Source organism: Myotis brandtii, unplaced genomic scaffold (genome assembly GCF_000412655.1).
Source record: "Myotis brandtii unplaced genomic scaffold, ASM41265v1 scaffold43, whole genome shotgun sequence".
NCBI lineage: Eukaryota > Metazoa > Chordata > Mammalia > Chiroptera > Vespertilionidae > Myotis > Myotis brandtii.
Genome location: NW_005366455.1, coordinates 2,206,419 through 2,223,375, shown reverse-complemented (window position 1 = coordinate 2,223,375; position 16,957 = coordinate 2,206,419). Strand labels below are relative to the sequence as shown.

Sequence of the window (16,957 nt, the reverse complement as noted above, 5' to 3'; positions counted from 1 at the left end):
CACCATTTCTCTCTCACATGGATGTTTCTCTCTCTCCCTTCCTCTCTCTAAAATCAATTTTAAAAATGTAAAAAAAAGAGATTACTAAAAATAAATAAATCATTACAAAGTTTTTTTTAAAAGGGTTTTGTTTTCACTTTTATTTTTACATATGGTCTCCTTAAATTCCCTTTTTTTGATTCAAACAGAATTATTCCATTAATGTTTCAACTGAAGGAGACATAAAAAAAATATTGCCTACTACAATTAATTTTTATATAATCTTAGTCTGCACTCTTTAGAAAGCTCCATTTAACTTTCCTCAAACCTCCTAATATAATATGTACTGAATGGCTATGAACATCATAGTCATTAACGTTCGTATTATAACAGAAATGCTTCTGTACATCATCTAGTTATTAAAGGGAAGTTTTCTTTAAAGTTCACGCTGGCCTTCCCCATGTCATTCCTTCAACTATGCAGTCTCCTCATGGCCTTCCTTTTCTCTTCTCTATCAGGGATGACTTCATCTTTAAATCCTCAAGTTTATAAAATTCTATTGCTTCCGCTGCCTTTTTTGAAATGAGATTCCTCTATTCTCTTCCCTCCATCTTACCTCCCACCCACAACCCATGCTCTGTTCTCTATTGAGATCAGTTTCCAAATATAATAACTCGATGAAAACGTATTTCAGGCTTTTGCATCAAAAAGCAAGGTCCTCAGAGATGGGGAAGGAATAGTGTCTCATATAGTAGGTTTTCAATAAATAGTGTCTGATGAAATATATATTAACTTCATGTTTTGACTTTCTCCTCCATCCTTATTTTAACATGTTCATTTACTTCATGACTACTAATTATCCATTAAAAGGACATCTGGAATAGGAATGTCCCAAAGCCTACACTTATTACCACATTATAATTATAAAATAAATGTGCTTGCTGTATATATGCTGAGTTTAAGTTATACCCAATATATGTTTAGCTAGATTTATCTTCATAAATGTTAAAAGCTAGCATATTGCTAAATTATCATGGGTGAAACTCAGAAGATTTTCTGATTCATAAATTCTCCCATCAGTTGTTTTCCACCACCTCATTCACACTCCTTCTTTGCAAACTCTTTTAAATCTTGAATACGCTAAATCCAAGATGCCAAATGCTCCTATTAAACTCTCTTTACTTTGTGAACTGAACAGTTAACTCGTATTCTAGTTTCCCTCCCATAATCGGGGTTTAATGAGTTTCTGCCTCAATACATGGATAAACATTAGCAGCCCTGTGTCTCAGAATATTAAAGGCCCTTCAGTGTCTTAAAATTGCCCTATTTCAGTTGCTATTGTATAAATTCAAAGAATTCTTATCTATGGCACCAAGGAGGTTGAAAGTGGTTGATGGGCCCCCTAGAATTCTAGACTAAAGTATTTAATTTTGTCCTGCTGATATGCCTGACCTTGAAACAGGGCTTCTATTTATATAAATTAGTGTTTTATCACATTGGCATCATTTAAAAACATGAACAGCATCCATAAATGCCCTGTCCAGAAAGAGAAAAGTGACTTTTTATCTCAGAATCATCCATGCTGCTTCTGACCAGTGACAGGAGCCTCCCCCACACCCACTTAACGCTTTGTCTTCCTTTAGCCTTCCCCTCTGCCCAACCCAATTCTATAAATTCTGTGTCCGTGGCACAGCGCCTGACATCTATGGGCACTTAATACCCGTTCATGGAATGACTGAATGAACAAAGTAAATAAGAAGCAAGATGATCTATTAAATAAGATGCACGCCTAAGGGACAGGAGATAGTGGTCAAATTTTACTTCTGCCCATGGCGGGTTGTATAACTTGAGCTAAGACATATTTATATTTTTGGTCCTCAGTTTCCCCTGTATGTGATAATGTTTGCCTTTCTTATTTCACAGGTATAGAGTGCTAACACTTGTCATTTTAATGAGTGTATTGGGGCTGTGACAAAAAAGTCTCTCCTTAATCCTAAGGTTAAAAAACTGGTTTAATAATAATGATCACATAACAGTAGCTACAGTAGTAACAACAATGGGCCTGGAAATGGAACACCATTTCTTTGTAATTTCCTTGTTCTGGGTCTTAGTCATTTGATGATGCACTACGTTTTAAAGACCTGCCCAACTTTTATCTATTGAGGAGACACTTAAAGTATTTTCCATTGTCAATTTGTATTTCAACTATATGTTTCTCATTTCTTCTTACTAATGGGTTATTAAGAAAAATATCTACTTGACTTCTTTTTCCTTCATTAGCTAGCATAACAGAGCTTGGATGGGAGCAACAGTGTCTTATTAGCATCCTGGACCAGCCACCTAAGAGTTATGTGAAGTTGGACGAGTTACTTGACCTCTCTGGACCTCATTTTCCTCATTTATGAAATAAAAATAGTGCCTATGTCATTATGTTAATATGAGGATTAAAAGGGTTATATTTTTAGAAGACTTCAAAAAATGCACTGCAAGTGCTTTATGTTTGTTGAATAAGTAATGTATATTTCACCTTTAAAGAACTTTCATTATATGTATAAAATAAGCACTTTGTTTGTCTCTTAAACACAACACTCATCTTTTTGTTTGTAATATTTTTAGACACCTTTTCATTTAAAAGCAAACTATTTCCCTAAATCCTAATTAAACTTAGAGATTGTACCTCATCTTAATTCATTATGACCTGCCCCAAAGCAGATATAAAATGCTAATTGCACACTTGTATTACCTTTCCACCTGAAAACATCCCTTTACGCCCTCCATTGCAAAATCTAGAATGTGCTCATCACCACCCATATATTAGACTAAAGCAAGCCCAGTCCCTAGAGAGGACCCTCCAAATAGCACATGTGAGAACGTGGCCTCCTTTCTCCCTCCTCTGTGACCAACAACCAAAGATTTCATTGCTGGCCTTTGTTCTAACTACCAACAGGATTCATTCTTCCTTGTGTAAATGTGAACAAGCTTTCATATGAATCTCCATACTAGGAAAGTCTGCTCATTGAACACAAAGCATCATTTCAATCAGATGCTTTTTTTTCCATCTCAGACGTGATCAAGAAGAAATGTAAAAAATAATTATTTTTCTTTTTGCATAGAATCTACTAACAGTTTAACAAATTTGATTTTTGCTAAAAATGAGCAAAATGGTGATTTGGGGGAAACTGAAAGTAAAGATTTCTCCTGCATCAAAATATTAGGATTACTTAGCTGACTCCGAGAAGATGGATAAAATTATGATCATAATGGTTGAATTACTGAGAAAGAAAAATACATTATACAAAGACCAGCAAACAGAGTGGGAGAGAAAGGTCTGAACGGTTTGGCCGCTGAAGGACATTTATACTCATGCCAGCACTAAGTGCTCTTCCCAATGAATAAACCATATGTCCATTTTTATGTGCTTCCTCTCACTGAGATTCTGCTACTTCACAATATTCCCTTTGTCCCAGGCTCTGCCTCATCTTCTCCCCCCCCCCCCCCGCCCAACCCACCCCTGAGTCCCCCATCCATAACTTCACCTCCTTAGGTAATCAGCATTTGTGCCCAAGCTACCAACTTGAACATCTGCTACCTGGGAAAAAAAAAAATCACCTCATTGCCTAACATCCTCCAGGGCAAAAAGTTTAAAGGATTCAGCATCCTCAAAAACCAACCAAAGGGTTTGGAGTGTGTGGGGGGGGGGGTTTTTTTTATACCTTTCTTTTCCAGCTCAGTAAATTCTAAATTCTAGCTATATAAAGATTAAATGAATAACACTTGAAAAATTCCTCAATGCAAGCAATGCCAGCTTACTAACAAAGTACTGTCTTTCTTATGCATAGACAGAGACCCGCACATTATTTTATTTCATTTTTGCAACTGTCTCCTTTTCAATATATGAACATATAGAAGAGAGAACCACACATATAACTCTAGAGAACAAAATGCCAATATTTCCTCTATTTCTCTTGAATAGTTTTCTCATTTTTTTTCTGGCCCCAAACACTTCCCCAACTGAAAGATAAGGAAATCTTTTCACTGAATTAAAGTGAGCCCTGTGTTACAACAACTTGCCTGAATCCAACCAGAACCCATTTTTTTAGACTGTATTTCAACCGTAGGTCAGCCGCTCTCCCCAGCCCACTCACTCATATCAGCAGACTCTTCCTGAATTCCCATCACCATATACCTTTGCCCTCGAGCTTTTACTAGTCCATTTCCTTGATATGCTTGCACTTAATTTGATTCCATCCTTCATGCTTTCTCCATTATTCTTAGTTCATCCACACCACATAAATTATCACCTTTGTTTGCAGTTCCCCATGTGCCCCATTCACACCAATTCCAAATAAATACTTCTGATTCTCATCCACTTAATCCAAATTAATTCATATTCCCTCTCCCTATCCCTCATCCCCACCTCTGCCTCTCTCCTGTCTGTTTCTCTTTCTTACAGCAGCTACTTTTCCCTCCATGCTTGGCTTTGAGGATGCCAGGCAATTGCTTCCTATGTTGTCTTCGAAAAGCCCTGGTCACATTAGTGACAACGTCAATGGCCAATGCTTGCATGTCCAGTCTCACCCTCCACTACCAGTGTCTATGAACATCATCAGCCCCACACAGAAAGTGCGGGAGTGAGGACAGAAAAGCTTCTTGCTCTTTGCCTATACTTTACTTTGGCTAAGTGACTTAAAGTTGCGGGGCTTTATTTTCATGCAATCATCACTAATCCACATCAACAGCAATAGTAAAATCTACAACTAACCATATGCTATCTATAATAATAAAAGCATAGTATGCAAATCGACCGAACAGCTGAACAGCAGAACGACCGTCCGGATAACTGTCCTGTCCAGACGAAGCCAAGCTGCGAGGGCTGAGGCAGCCGGGGCTGCGCAGGCCTACTCTTGCACGAATTTCGTGCATCATGCCTCTAGTCTTTTAATAAGCTTTTACAAGTATTTTGCATATAGTTTCTCATTTAATCCTCAAAGCAATCTAGGAGGTGAACACAGCTGTCCCCATCTTCCAGATAAAGAAGATGAGACCCAGTGAAGATAAATAACTTATCCAGGTCATAAATCCAGGAAGTGGTAGAGCCAGAGCTCAAAGCCAAGTCCACCTGCCTACAAAGCCCTGCTCTCAACCATTCTGCACCGCTGCCTTTCCAATAATGCGTGGTGCCTCCCTGGGCGACTTCCCGACGTGGAGGCGTCCACCCCATGTAAGTGGGCATAGGTGCTGGGGAACACATGAGCTCCACCTTGACAATCACCAAGTACACAATGCCCCCCAAACAAAGCACCAAATAACACAACACTCCAAAGAGTTGTCCTTCTGACACATCTTTTGGGAAGAAGGGATTAAAAAAAGAAAAAAATGCTCTGGGCTTCCCCGCCGAAGGAATCTCTGCTTCCCCAGAGCTGTCCAGCCACCACACAAGGCAGGACGTAGCCTGTCTTACTGTCAATAATTCAGAAATGTGTCCACCAGCATGCATTCCACAACCCAAACAAAACTGGACATTCTCACCTCATCCTGCTTTCTCTAGTTTCCTGTGGGGAGCGGGAGATGAGTCACGACTGAAGTCTGGAACACTGCAATGGCTTGTCATTGCTTTACTCATTGACTTGAGAAAGAAACGACCGTCAGGACAACATCAGGGAGAAATAACGCTGACAACAGGAAGCCTTAGCCTTGGTGTATGTGGAGTGGAGAACTTGAACCCAAACTCTGATGGGAACTGTGAGTGGAATTCTGCACCTGAGCCCCAGGACGCAGAAGTGATGTTAGGAAACCTTCCCATGAACCGAGCAAGAGCCACGGGGAATTAAGTACAGAATCGGAGGAGTGCATGCCTAAGTCCAGTGCTCAGAGGAAGCAATGTCAGCCCTCACCCTCCCATGGGAATACTGTAACTCTGTGGTTCAAGACAGTGATTTCTTCTAGTCACATTATACATCTCTATTCAGGAAAGTTCCTCTGTGCTGAACAAAGGCATTCCACAGGCCCCAGAACGGTAGAGCTGACAGGGGCTTTAAGAGTCAGATTATATGACAGATGTGGACAATGAGGCCCATGAGGCAAAGGGACACATTCAAGGTCACTGAGCGAGGAAGTGGCAGAGTTAAAACTAGAACCCAGGTTTTCTGCTATTCCAGCCAATGAACTTTGCACTGCACATCCCCTTGGTGGCACAGCCCACAAGCCATCAGAAAGAGCCCACAAGAGCACCAGAAAGACAAGTGGTGAGCCCCGAAAGAACTCTCGCCAGACACCTCCTAACTTAGATGTATCACCCACTTCTCTCCAACAATACTTACTCTGTTGCTTAGACATTTGGAGGGTTCCCTATTCAGCTTATACTGTGCAAGCAGCAGGCAAAGCCCATACAGGCAAATACACTGCCAAGGACTCATTTAAAACCCACCAACGACAGTAATTGCTCCGAGGATGCTAACACCAAGAAGAGACCCCAGCCCGACGCTTCCATCTCAAAGCAGAGAACAAAGACCAGTTCCAAGGGAAGCGCCAATGTCAGCCTTTTCTCGGTAAATCCCACTCTTCCAAATTATCCCATTTGCTCCAAAGATCAATCTGATTCCTGGGAGTCGCTACACAAGTCCTGAGGAAAATACAGTCCCCGTCGGTCCCCGCCCACCCCCACCACACACATAGCAATGTAATCACTTCAGCAACTCCTCGGTAACAAGCTCATTAAAAAGCCATTCCGCCATCTCTCCATAAAGCATGCGCCAGAGAACAATGCAAAAGAGGAGATGCCAATTAATTATAGAATGATCGCATCTAATGAACTCTGAAACCCTCCTGCTGTTGGTGACTTTGATGAAAAATCAGGGATGCTGGGCAAAGAGGGAAGGGGGACACCCCAGCTCCCTTGTTTAACTGTGAATTCTTTCCACTGTACCTCCTCGGATGCCGGGGTTGATTGAACGGCAGAACTACACTCACAAAACAATGAAAAGTGTCAGAGAGTGACAAGCGCATGTGTCACGGAGGGCTGTGAGTCACTACAAGGGCTGGGCCCCGCTCCGGCATCCTGGGAACTGTTTGATCCTATGCTGCGGGGGGCATGGCCTCTGAACGGATCTCACAGCCCGCGAGGGACACACCCGTGTGCTGTGCTCAGGGCAACCTGAGATCTTAAGGCAACAAGTGAGTCATGTGCGTCCCCACCCAGGCCCTCCTGCCTCTCTATCACCTCCTAGTTGGCAGGGATGAACAGAGAGAAGCCCTTCCCACCAGGAGGCTAAGGGAGGAAAAAGAAGAAGCCACGTGCGGCCGACTTGTACCACTACCTGTGTGAGTCCTCTGGTGGGCCTTTAAGTGGGAGCTTTTTGTATAAACTTTCCGGCACCCGTTAAACTGACAGCGGTGAACCCTCTTCTTGTTTTCGGGGCATGCCTCGGCCCCTACCCCTCCTTGTTCACTGTCGCTCTGTCCACTCTTAACTGTCCCAGCTGCCGCCACGGCTGCTGCCGCCGTCGCCACCCCTCCCACCTTGACCGAGCTGAGCGCAGCCTTCTTGGCCACCAGTTTCAACGTCACTGTGCCATCCACGGCTGAGAGAGTCTGTGAGGTTTTGACCAGATGGCGGCTGAGCTCAGGGGACGATGGGGGCGTTAATGAGGTCACTGCGTTGAGCTGGGCCTGGTTGACGGCTGTGTAGCTGTCCAGAGAAGAGCTGGTTGGCTGGAGACTGAGGCAGGTCTCCGAGAGCAACTTGTCCCGAGAGAGCAAAATGTCCACGGCCGAGCTCTTCTCGCAGATGGCCGCTTCCACAGGGAGCAGCAGGGGGTCTAAGCGCCGGAAGCTCTCCTCGATGCACGGGGGAGGAGAAGCCCGCAGGAAACAGTCCAAGTCCTCACCAAAGGTCTCCGAGATCCTCCTGGGCTCCGTCTGCAGGTAGCGTTCCAATTCAAGGCATGTCTGCAGGAGGGGGAGAGAAACAGCTATCAGAGGCAAAGAACACCAGGAGGCCACATGCTGACAGGCACAGGAGGCAGATTCAGGAAGACACAGAGAAGGGTTTCATGGCTCGAACGTGGAGTTCTCCTACTGACAGGTACGACCTTGTTATTCACTCCCCGAGTACCCGTGAAGGGTTCAGAGGGTCACATTCTAGGAGTTCAACTGCTGGAGCTGATGGGGAACTCGAGGACCGGAAGGGCCATCTCACACCATCAAGATCTCAGAGAACATTCAATGTTAAAATGACCTCCTGCCCCACAGTCCAACTCAGCAGATGAGATCCTCCCTAGGAGCTCCCATCTAAGCACGAAGCAATAGAATCAGACAAGGTTTTCATACCAAGACAAGACTCCCCACAGTGCAACTTCGTTTCTCCACTAGATGAGCAAACCACAAAACTAAGCCACTTTCCAACTTGCTCTGAAAAACAAAGCGTGTCCACCCAAACCAAGGGGCGACCTAAGGCCCAAGCAGCCGACGTCAAGGCCTGCCTGGAACATGGACTGCCTAACCATCAGGAATGAATACTGTTATAAAAGAATGCCTCTGTAACACCTTTGATGTACAAGACAAAACCCCGAGTTTACAGGAAGTTGTTAAAAATATAATTGCTACCTATTTTGTAGCCAGGAGCATGAGTCCATTACCATGGTTTAACATCTCTATGTGATCAAAACAAGTTCAAACACAGCTATTTGACTTGTCAATGATAAAACCCCATCTAATTTCAACATAAAGCTTCCACCTGGTAAAGAAATAGAGAAAAGGGAACGAGAAGTTCCGAATTTCAACAAATCTTCATCCCTGGTAATGTGGGTCTTTGTAAGATGGTGGAAGCACTTTTATGGCAAAAATGGGTATTTACATTTCTGGTCTAAAAGCTCTCCTCACTTAAAAATCCTAGTCTGCCAGAATCTTGTATAAAACCATGGTGCTAACTTACACCAGCTCAATTTGTTCTAACTCCTGAACTTCAACAAAGAAATACCGATGGCAAATTTAAAATATGACTAGCTCTTAATTTACTGCCTCCATAGAGCTTCTATGTTTTCAACCAATGTTCTGATTCTAGGCTTTTATTCTGTTCAGAATATATTTTAATGATATACCTAGCTGTGTTGTATCTGTCAAAGATTTTACTGTGGTGACATTTCAAAAGATTGGTTTTGTAATCAACCTCGGGTAAAACTCTGCATTACTGAATAAGAAAAACAGATTTTTAGCTATGATTCACCTCTGGGTCTCACTACTGGTTTTTAATAGTATAAACTAATGACTGGTTCCAGTCTTCATTCAACACTCAAGTCACAAGTGTTCATTCAACTACAGTGTCCACAGCAAGGTTCGAGGTTCTCTCTGTGTTAGAAGGAGACAGTAGTAGGTCCATGTGATGCAGGGACAGAATAAACAATTACAAGCTAAAAATGACATGAGTTTACAAAGCAAGGTGATAGCAAGCAACATAAAGTGTGGTGATAAGTTCTTAGGGGATGAATGGGCAAGGAATTCTACACTCTATCATGTGGAGGTATTAATCAAGGAACGCTTATTGGAAAAGTAACTTTTGATTCTATTTTATTTATTAAACAATAGCTCTTGCCAGTAGCTTCCGACCACTTTATATTTGAAAACAGCACTACCACCTTCTCAGGCTAGAAATCTGCATTATCCTCACTTGCCCCTTTTCTGAATTCCATGTCTCAAAAATTGCCCTTTCCTTTTTCTATCTCATTGCTGGAAATTATAACTTTATTCTCTCTAGTATTAAAGCCCTCAGTGTTAGCTCCAGTCAGTTCACTTCTGAATTAAAAGATCTTACTCCTGAAACCTCCCTTAAACCTCCCCTTCTCTTTTCAAACCATCCCAAGCACAGTGTCTGGCACTCGACAGGTACATAATGACTATTAAACAAACATAAAATCAACTTTACTTTAGTCATGCTACTTTACTCGGATCTACACAAAGCCATCCGCTGACATCCTATCCTGGACCATGCTGACGCTAGCAATCCTAGAAATGGTCACCAATACATGTGTTCTGGGACAACTGTAGTGCTTCTTCAGCTCTGCCCAAAGGGCAGAACCAGACCTTTGAGACACAGGTATGTTCCAGGTAAAAATCAGCTGAATCGTGAGTTATAAGCAGTACTTGAGGCAGTTCCCTGCCTCACATGCAAGTACTTATTTTATACCCCCAGCCACCACTGTCTATAGATAGAGCTTTTGTATGCCATGTCCTCTTATATACTTTGTAGCTCAAATATTTGAAAGTCACTAGACATTGCTGTGATTGTTAGAAAGCTCATATCGCTTCATGTTCAGAGTTCTGAGGAACTGAGATATTCTCAACACATTTACATACTCTTCTGGGAGGATTAAAAAATAACCTATCTGCCCTCGCTGGTTTGGCTCAGTGGATAGAGTGTCGGCCTGGGGACTGAAGGGTCCCAGGTTAGGTTCCAGTCAAGGGCACATGCCCGGGTTGTGGGCTCGATCCCCAGTAGGGGGCATGCAGGAGGCAGCCAATCAGTGATTCTCTCTCATCATTGATGTTTCTATCTCTCTCTCCCTCTCCTTTCCTCTCTGAAATCAATAAAAATATATTTAAAAAAATAATAACCTACCCAGTATGCTCTAGTTTGAGTCCCAGGTGAACATGAGTCACACTAATGATCTCAGTATAAAGGAAAATCTGGACCACTTATAAGAGGCTGTCACTTGCAATCCTAATACAGGGCATTCTTATTAAAGCTAAGAATTAGAAAAGCATGAGTAACCATTAGGATGTGCTGGATAGTCCTATGAAATCACTGTGGAATAATTTTTGTTTTGAGAAATCTGCTTGTAATATCTGCTAGAGATATAGCTTAGATAGAGAAGATTTGTCAATCAGAAACCCATCAAAAATGTTGGAGATTAAAATGTTAAGAACGAGGAGGGTTTTAATGTTAGAGTATTTCTAAGCCAAAAAAAAAAGTTTGTCTCCAATGTTCTTCTTTAATGATTATAAGAACTCCCTTAAGAAATGCCTATGATGTTTAATTAGAATTTTAGACATCATTATTTATAGATTTTAATATACCCACACGGAGGTATACATAGAAATAAATGTGTATAAACATATATGAGTCTATATACATCTATTGCCTACTTTTGTCTATGGGAAGAATCTACAAGCAAAGATACCCCCCCAAGCAATGAGAACACCTGGCACCGTGATCTTGGTTTCTAAAAGTCATTATCCAATAAAGGAAACAGGACTCCTTGGAGAAATAGTTGATTCAAAGGCTGGGAAAAGACTAGAAAAGATGAGCCTAGACTATCTTGTGGTATATGTCAAAGAGACTCAGAAGCCAACTTGAAGGATCTCTGAATGGCCAAATATGGACAATTTGAACAAAAAAAAATGAATGATGGCAATAATTGATGCTCACCAATGGAATAAAATGAATATCTATGAGTCCATAGTGATATAAATAAATAATAGGATAAATAAACAGATAAAGAAGGGCCAGCTCCTCGTTACAGTAAAATTACAATTAATAAACATAGAAGGAAGGATAGATATAGAAAAATCTCCATTAGGCAAACAACAAAGTAATAATGACTACAGGCAAGAATCAACAATGGATGTTAAAATTAGTAGATGGAAGTATATTGAGAAACAAGGTATTTGCCTGGTCTCAACATGTACCTCCCAACAAATTATTAATTACAAAGACAAAAAATAATTTTACAGTAGAGAAACCTGGCATGTACCACCTTAACCATATGATCAAAGTTGGCAGCACTAGTAATAAGAAACATTTATATCATGCACCCCTGATATGATAGGCTGTCAAGGGCACAATGTTTTTCTGTGTCATTCCTGCTAAAAATAAATAACCTCAACCTAATCATGAGAAAACATCAGACCAATCCAAATTGAGGGGCATTTTACAAAATAACTAGCCAGTACTCTTTAGAAGTATCAAGGTCATGACGAACAACGGAAGACTGAAAAGCTGTCACAGATTGAAGGAGACTGGGAGACAGACATAACAACTAAATGCAATGAATCCTGGCCTGGATCCTGGATTTTAAAAAGGACATTGGTGGGGAGAATATGTATTTCAAATAAAGCGTACAGATTGGTTAATGGTATCGTATTAGTGGCAATTTCTTGGTTCTGATCATTATGCTTTGGTTATGTAACATTAGGGGAAGCTGAGCAACATGTAGATGGGACTGTATGTACTATTTTTGCCACTTTTCTGTAAGTCCAAATAATTTCAAAAGAGAGAGAAAGAAAGAGAAGAAAACAACCCAACAGCAAAGGAGGAGCATCTCCAGATTGTAAATTGGGATATAGAATTCAAATGTTTGTCTACCAAAACCAACACTCTCAACAAACTTCAAATCGAAGCTGGCATATCTCAATGACAAATACGTCTAGTACCTCACCTTGGAGAAAGGAGGCTTCCCTCAGCCCTCAGCCTCACCTAACAATACAACTAAATGCTTGAGCCACTGGCTCAACCTCCACCCCCTCAAAAATCCTTCAGAGTCAGCAATGGGAAGGAAATGTGCCCAGTACAAAGTGATCTTCTTAGTGAATCACAGATGAGCTTTTTGAAGGCTTTCTGATATCTTAACTTTGAAATGCATGGTTTCTTCTCCCAGTTTCCTAACAAATATCACATGAAATTAGTTTTGAAATGATCATCCTTAAATCTTTTTAAATACCTTCTCCATTTTGTTCATAGCCTTATTACTAGTTGAAATGCTTATTAAAGAAGAAAATTTCTCCTTTCCCCCACTAATCCATCTTTATTACTTTCAACAATAAATTTTTTTAAAAGAGATAATCCTTGGACTTGTATGCATACATATAAGCCAAACCAATGGACACATAGATAGATAAATAAATAAATAAATAAATAAATAAGAGATAATCCAAGACCTAGTTAAAAAAAAAAAGTTCAAATCTATTACTGTCAGGCCTACTACTTCCATGATAGGTTACAAAGTCAGAAGTTGATGGAGAACAGGATATCCCAAGTCTTGTAGCACAAATTAAGTTCACCAAAATCTCCTTGCTGTTGGCAAAAGGTAGTTACTTTCACGGAATCAACAGATATGTAAGAAATTAAGTCATATAGGGGCATGATGATGCCAAGAGTACAAAAATGATCTTCGTTCAACCGATCCTTATCTCATCATAAATTACTTGAAACTTGCCAGTTAGGATTACAAACATCTCTAGACTCTTTTGCCATTTCCCCTTTAACTCTCCTGAAAGGATATCCTTAGCCTATTTTCCTTTACTTTCTGTTATGCCCACATGCTTGGCACAATCTTTCATCTTCCCTCCCACTAATCATTTTCATTCCGAGTTCAACATAAAGTCTATCTCTTGCAAGAAGCCTGGTCTAGAAAAAAATGGAGTTAAGAAAATACACTGACTGCCAAGTGTTGAAAGCCACCCCTCTTCAATCCTGGACAAATAAACAGAATCTCCAAAATGAATCTAAGAGCCCATAAACTGGTGATATGGCTGGTTTATTAAGATCATGATCTCCTTAAAAGTAATGATCATAGTAGTTATACCACGTGAGTTCTCAAACAGTAAAAACTATCATTTAGAGCTAAACTTGTACCTGTGTTATCTCGGATGGCAGAGCTGTCTCAGTGTCTGAAGTGGCATAGAGTTGTAAGAGTTAGAACTTTACGAAAAAAAAAATGAACTGGAATCACCTCACAACCCCATTCCATCACCACCACTGTAATTATATCTATGTTCGGGTGGGCAGACTCTAGTCCAGGTTCCTCAATGCCATCCCTCTAAAACCAAGTGTTTAGAACACAAAATATTCTAGGTTTTTATTTCTGTGTTTTTTCATTTTATCAGAAGACAAAGTCATTGGTCCAATATTTTTGCCACCACTCAATAATACTGCCTTGAGTAATTATTTGAAGTCTTTGGAGCCATATATATTTGAGTTGGTGAGTCAAAAAATAAATAAATAAATAAATAAATAAAAGAAATTGCATTTTGCTAATGTGTTCCCCCCCACCACCCCCCCTGGGATAATACAGAGCCACTGAAATAAAATGCCACCCTATGTTTGTAATCAATTATTAGTCATTTGTGGTCCCTTTAGCCAGCTGCCCTTAATCCCAGATATTTCACCTATTTCATTCACCTAAAATACCCAAGAGTTAAAAGTGCAAAGAGAAACCAATTGGAGAAAGAACACAGATTCAAATTTATGGGGAAATACAGCTTCCCACTTCATGGAAATTTTCAAAGCCATACTTCTTCTGAGATGAGACCTTGACCTGGTGATGATGATGATAATACTGATGATGCCAATGATGCTTTTCCCAGTGAGGAAGGGGTGCACTTGGGTTCCCAGAAAGAATGCTCACCCAAGTAACTGCACACACAGGTGCACTGCACGTGGCTGCCCATGGGAGCCCCTTCCTGACATTTATTATGTGTGGTTTTGTCACGTGCTATTAACCATGGTGCCATAGTCCCCAGAGAGGATGAAGCACAGAAACAGGGAGGTGAATCTCTTACCTTTCTCCTGGGAGTGTCCCAAAGCTGAATCACTCTTTTATGCTTTGCAATCTTCATATACATCCCAGAGTAAAAATTTCAAGTGACACAAACAAACTACTGGTAGCAGGTAGTTGGGGGCTTCTTTTTAAAAGTGATCTTCTAAAATATTCATCCTTTTCTAACTTAAAATCTTTATTTCTGTGACCTGACACCAGCGCGGAAACCTCTGTAAGATTGCAAAGACTGGTATTTATGGGAACTGTATGATTTAATTTCCCTCCCAAGGATGATATGATGTAACGGTTCGGACACATTTCTCGTCTTTTAAAATTAGATCCGAATTGAAAGATGGGAAAGGAAGTAAACTACATGGCTAGAGAGTTCTGGTACCATTTCTCTCAGAGGTTGCAGGAGGGGAGAGAAGCCCTATGATTAAAAAGCCCAGTAAGCCCATGGAAGAACCTCAGACACCAAGCACTTAAACTCTGTTGCCCATCTTCCGAGGTTTCAACATTTCACAACAGGTTTGAGAAGGAGAATCTAACACTGAACCTCACTCAGGGCTGGGAGCATATATGAACCAGTGACAACCATCAACCTTGTAAGCTCTAGAAAGTGATGCCTGTAAAAATTTTAAATAAATATTTACTTTTTCCTGGCTTTCACTGCCAAAGAATATTAGGGTGGAAGGTTAGGAGAGAATGAATTTAATCTAGAAAATGTGGGTAAGCAAGTATATGGGATAAGTGAAAATCTCTTGCTGCATTTCTTAGCTATTAGGTTAAAAAACACACACCATCGATAGCACACCCCAGAGGTGCAGCAGGATTACACATCACTCAGAACTGCTGTGCTCTGCAAAATAACCACAGCACTGGAACCGCCAAGATCGCATTCCTTTCCACTGCTTCTCACGGTTGCTGGAGCTGAAACCCAATTAAATATTTTTCTCTAGTAATTTGTACATTCTGAGAGACAATGCTGTGAAAATTAACTGAATTCTAAATAAACGTGAACGTTGGGGAATTTCTACTGAAACCTCTTCAGGGTTTCTCCTCCCCAAACGATTCCAACATAATGGAAAATATTTGTTCGTATATACAGGGTGTCCCCCCAAAATGTATGCACACTATAAAGGTAGTGTTTATTAAAATACATTTCATTTTCTTTTTTTATTGTCTAAAGTTTTAAATATGTCTCCTTTTTCCATGCTTGACCCCCCCACAGCCATTCCCACCCCAGGCAAGCCCCCACCGCCCCAATATCTGTGTCCATTGGTTATGCTAATATGCATGCATACAAGTCCTTTGATTGCTCTCTAACCCCCGCCCCCACTCGCCTTCCATTTGTCTCTGGATCTATTCTTGTGCATCAAATTATGTTGATCATTATATCCCACATATGAGTGAGACCATGTGAAATTTATATTTCTCCGACTGGCTTATTTCGCTTAGCATAATGCTCTCCAGTTCCATCCATGCTGTTGCAAATGGTAAAAGTTCCTTCTTTTTTATAGTGGCGTAGTATTCCATTGTGTAGATGTACCACAGTTTTTTAATCCACTCATCTGCTGATGGGCACTTAGGCTGTTTCCAAATCTTAGCTATTGTAAATTGTGCCTCTATGAACATAGGGGTGCATATATTCTTTCTGATTGGTGTTTCTGATGACTTGGGATATAGTCCTAGAAGTGGGATTACTGGGTCAAATGGGAGTTCCATTTTTAACTTTTTGAGGAAACTCCATACTGTCTTCCACAGTGGCTGCACCAGTCTGCATTCCCACCAGCAGAGCAAGAGGGTTCCTTTTTCTCCACATCCTCACCAGCACTTGTCGTTTGTTGATCTGTTGATGATAGCCATTCTGACAGGTGTGAGATGGTATCTCGTTGTTTTGATTTGCATCTCTTGGATGATTAGTGACTTTGAGCATGTTTTCATATGTCTCTCGGCCTTCTGTATATCCTCTTTCAAAAAGTGTCTATTTAGGTCCTTTGACCATTTTTTGATTGGATCATTTATCTTCATTTTGTTAAGCTGTATGAGTTCTCAGTAAATTTTGGAGATTAAACCCGTATCTGAAATATCCTTGGCAAATATGTTCTCCCATGCAGTGGGCTTTCTTATTGTTTTGTTGATGGTTTCTTTTGCTGTACAGAAGCTTTTTATTTTGATGTAGTCCCATTTGTTTATCTTCTCCTTAGTCTCCATTGCCCTAGGACAGTGATGGCGAACCTTTTGAGCTGGCATGTCAGCATTTTGAAAAACCCTAACTTAACTCTAGTGCTGTGTCACATATAGAAATTTTTTGATATTTGCAACCATAGTAAAACAAAGATTTATATTTTTGATATTTATTTTATATATTTAAATGCCATTTAACAAAGAAAAATCAACCAAAAAAATGAGTTCACGTGTCACCTCTGACACGCGTGTCACAGGTT

At 40.7% G+C, this 16,957-nt stretch overlaps 1 protein-coding gene across 1 annotated transcript in view; it reads right to left on the bottom strand.

Moving 5' to 3' along the window:
- The window catches only part of KLF7 (Kruppel-like factor 7 (ubiquitous)), a 93,973-nt gene that overhangs the window by 38,813 nt on the left and 38,203 nt on the right, over positions 1 to 16,957 (bottom strand). The window contains exon 3 of the mRNA XM_014546089.1: positions 7,296 to 7,926. Coding sequence (XP_014401575.1) covers positions 7,296 to 7,926 — 631 coding nt within the window. The remainder of the gene's footprint in view (positions 1 to 7,295; positions 7,927 to 16,957) is intronic.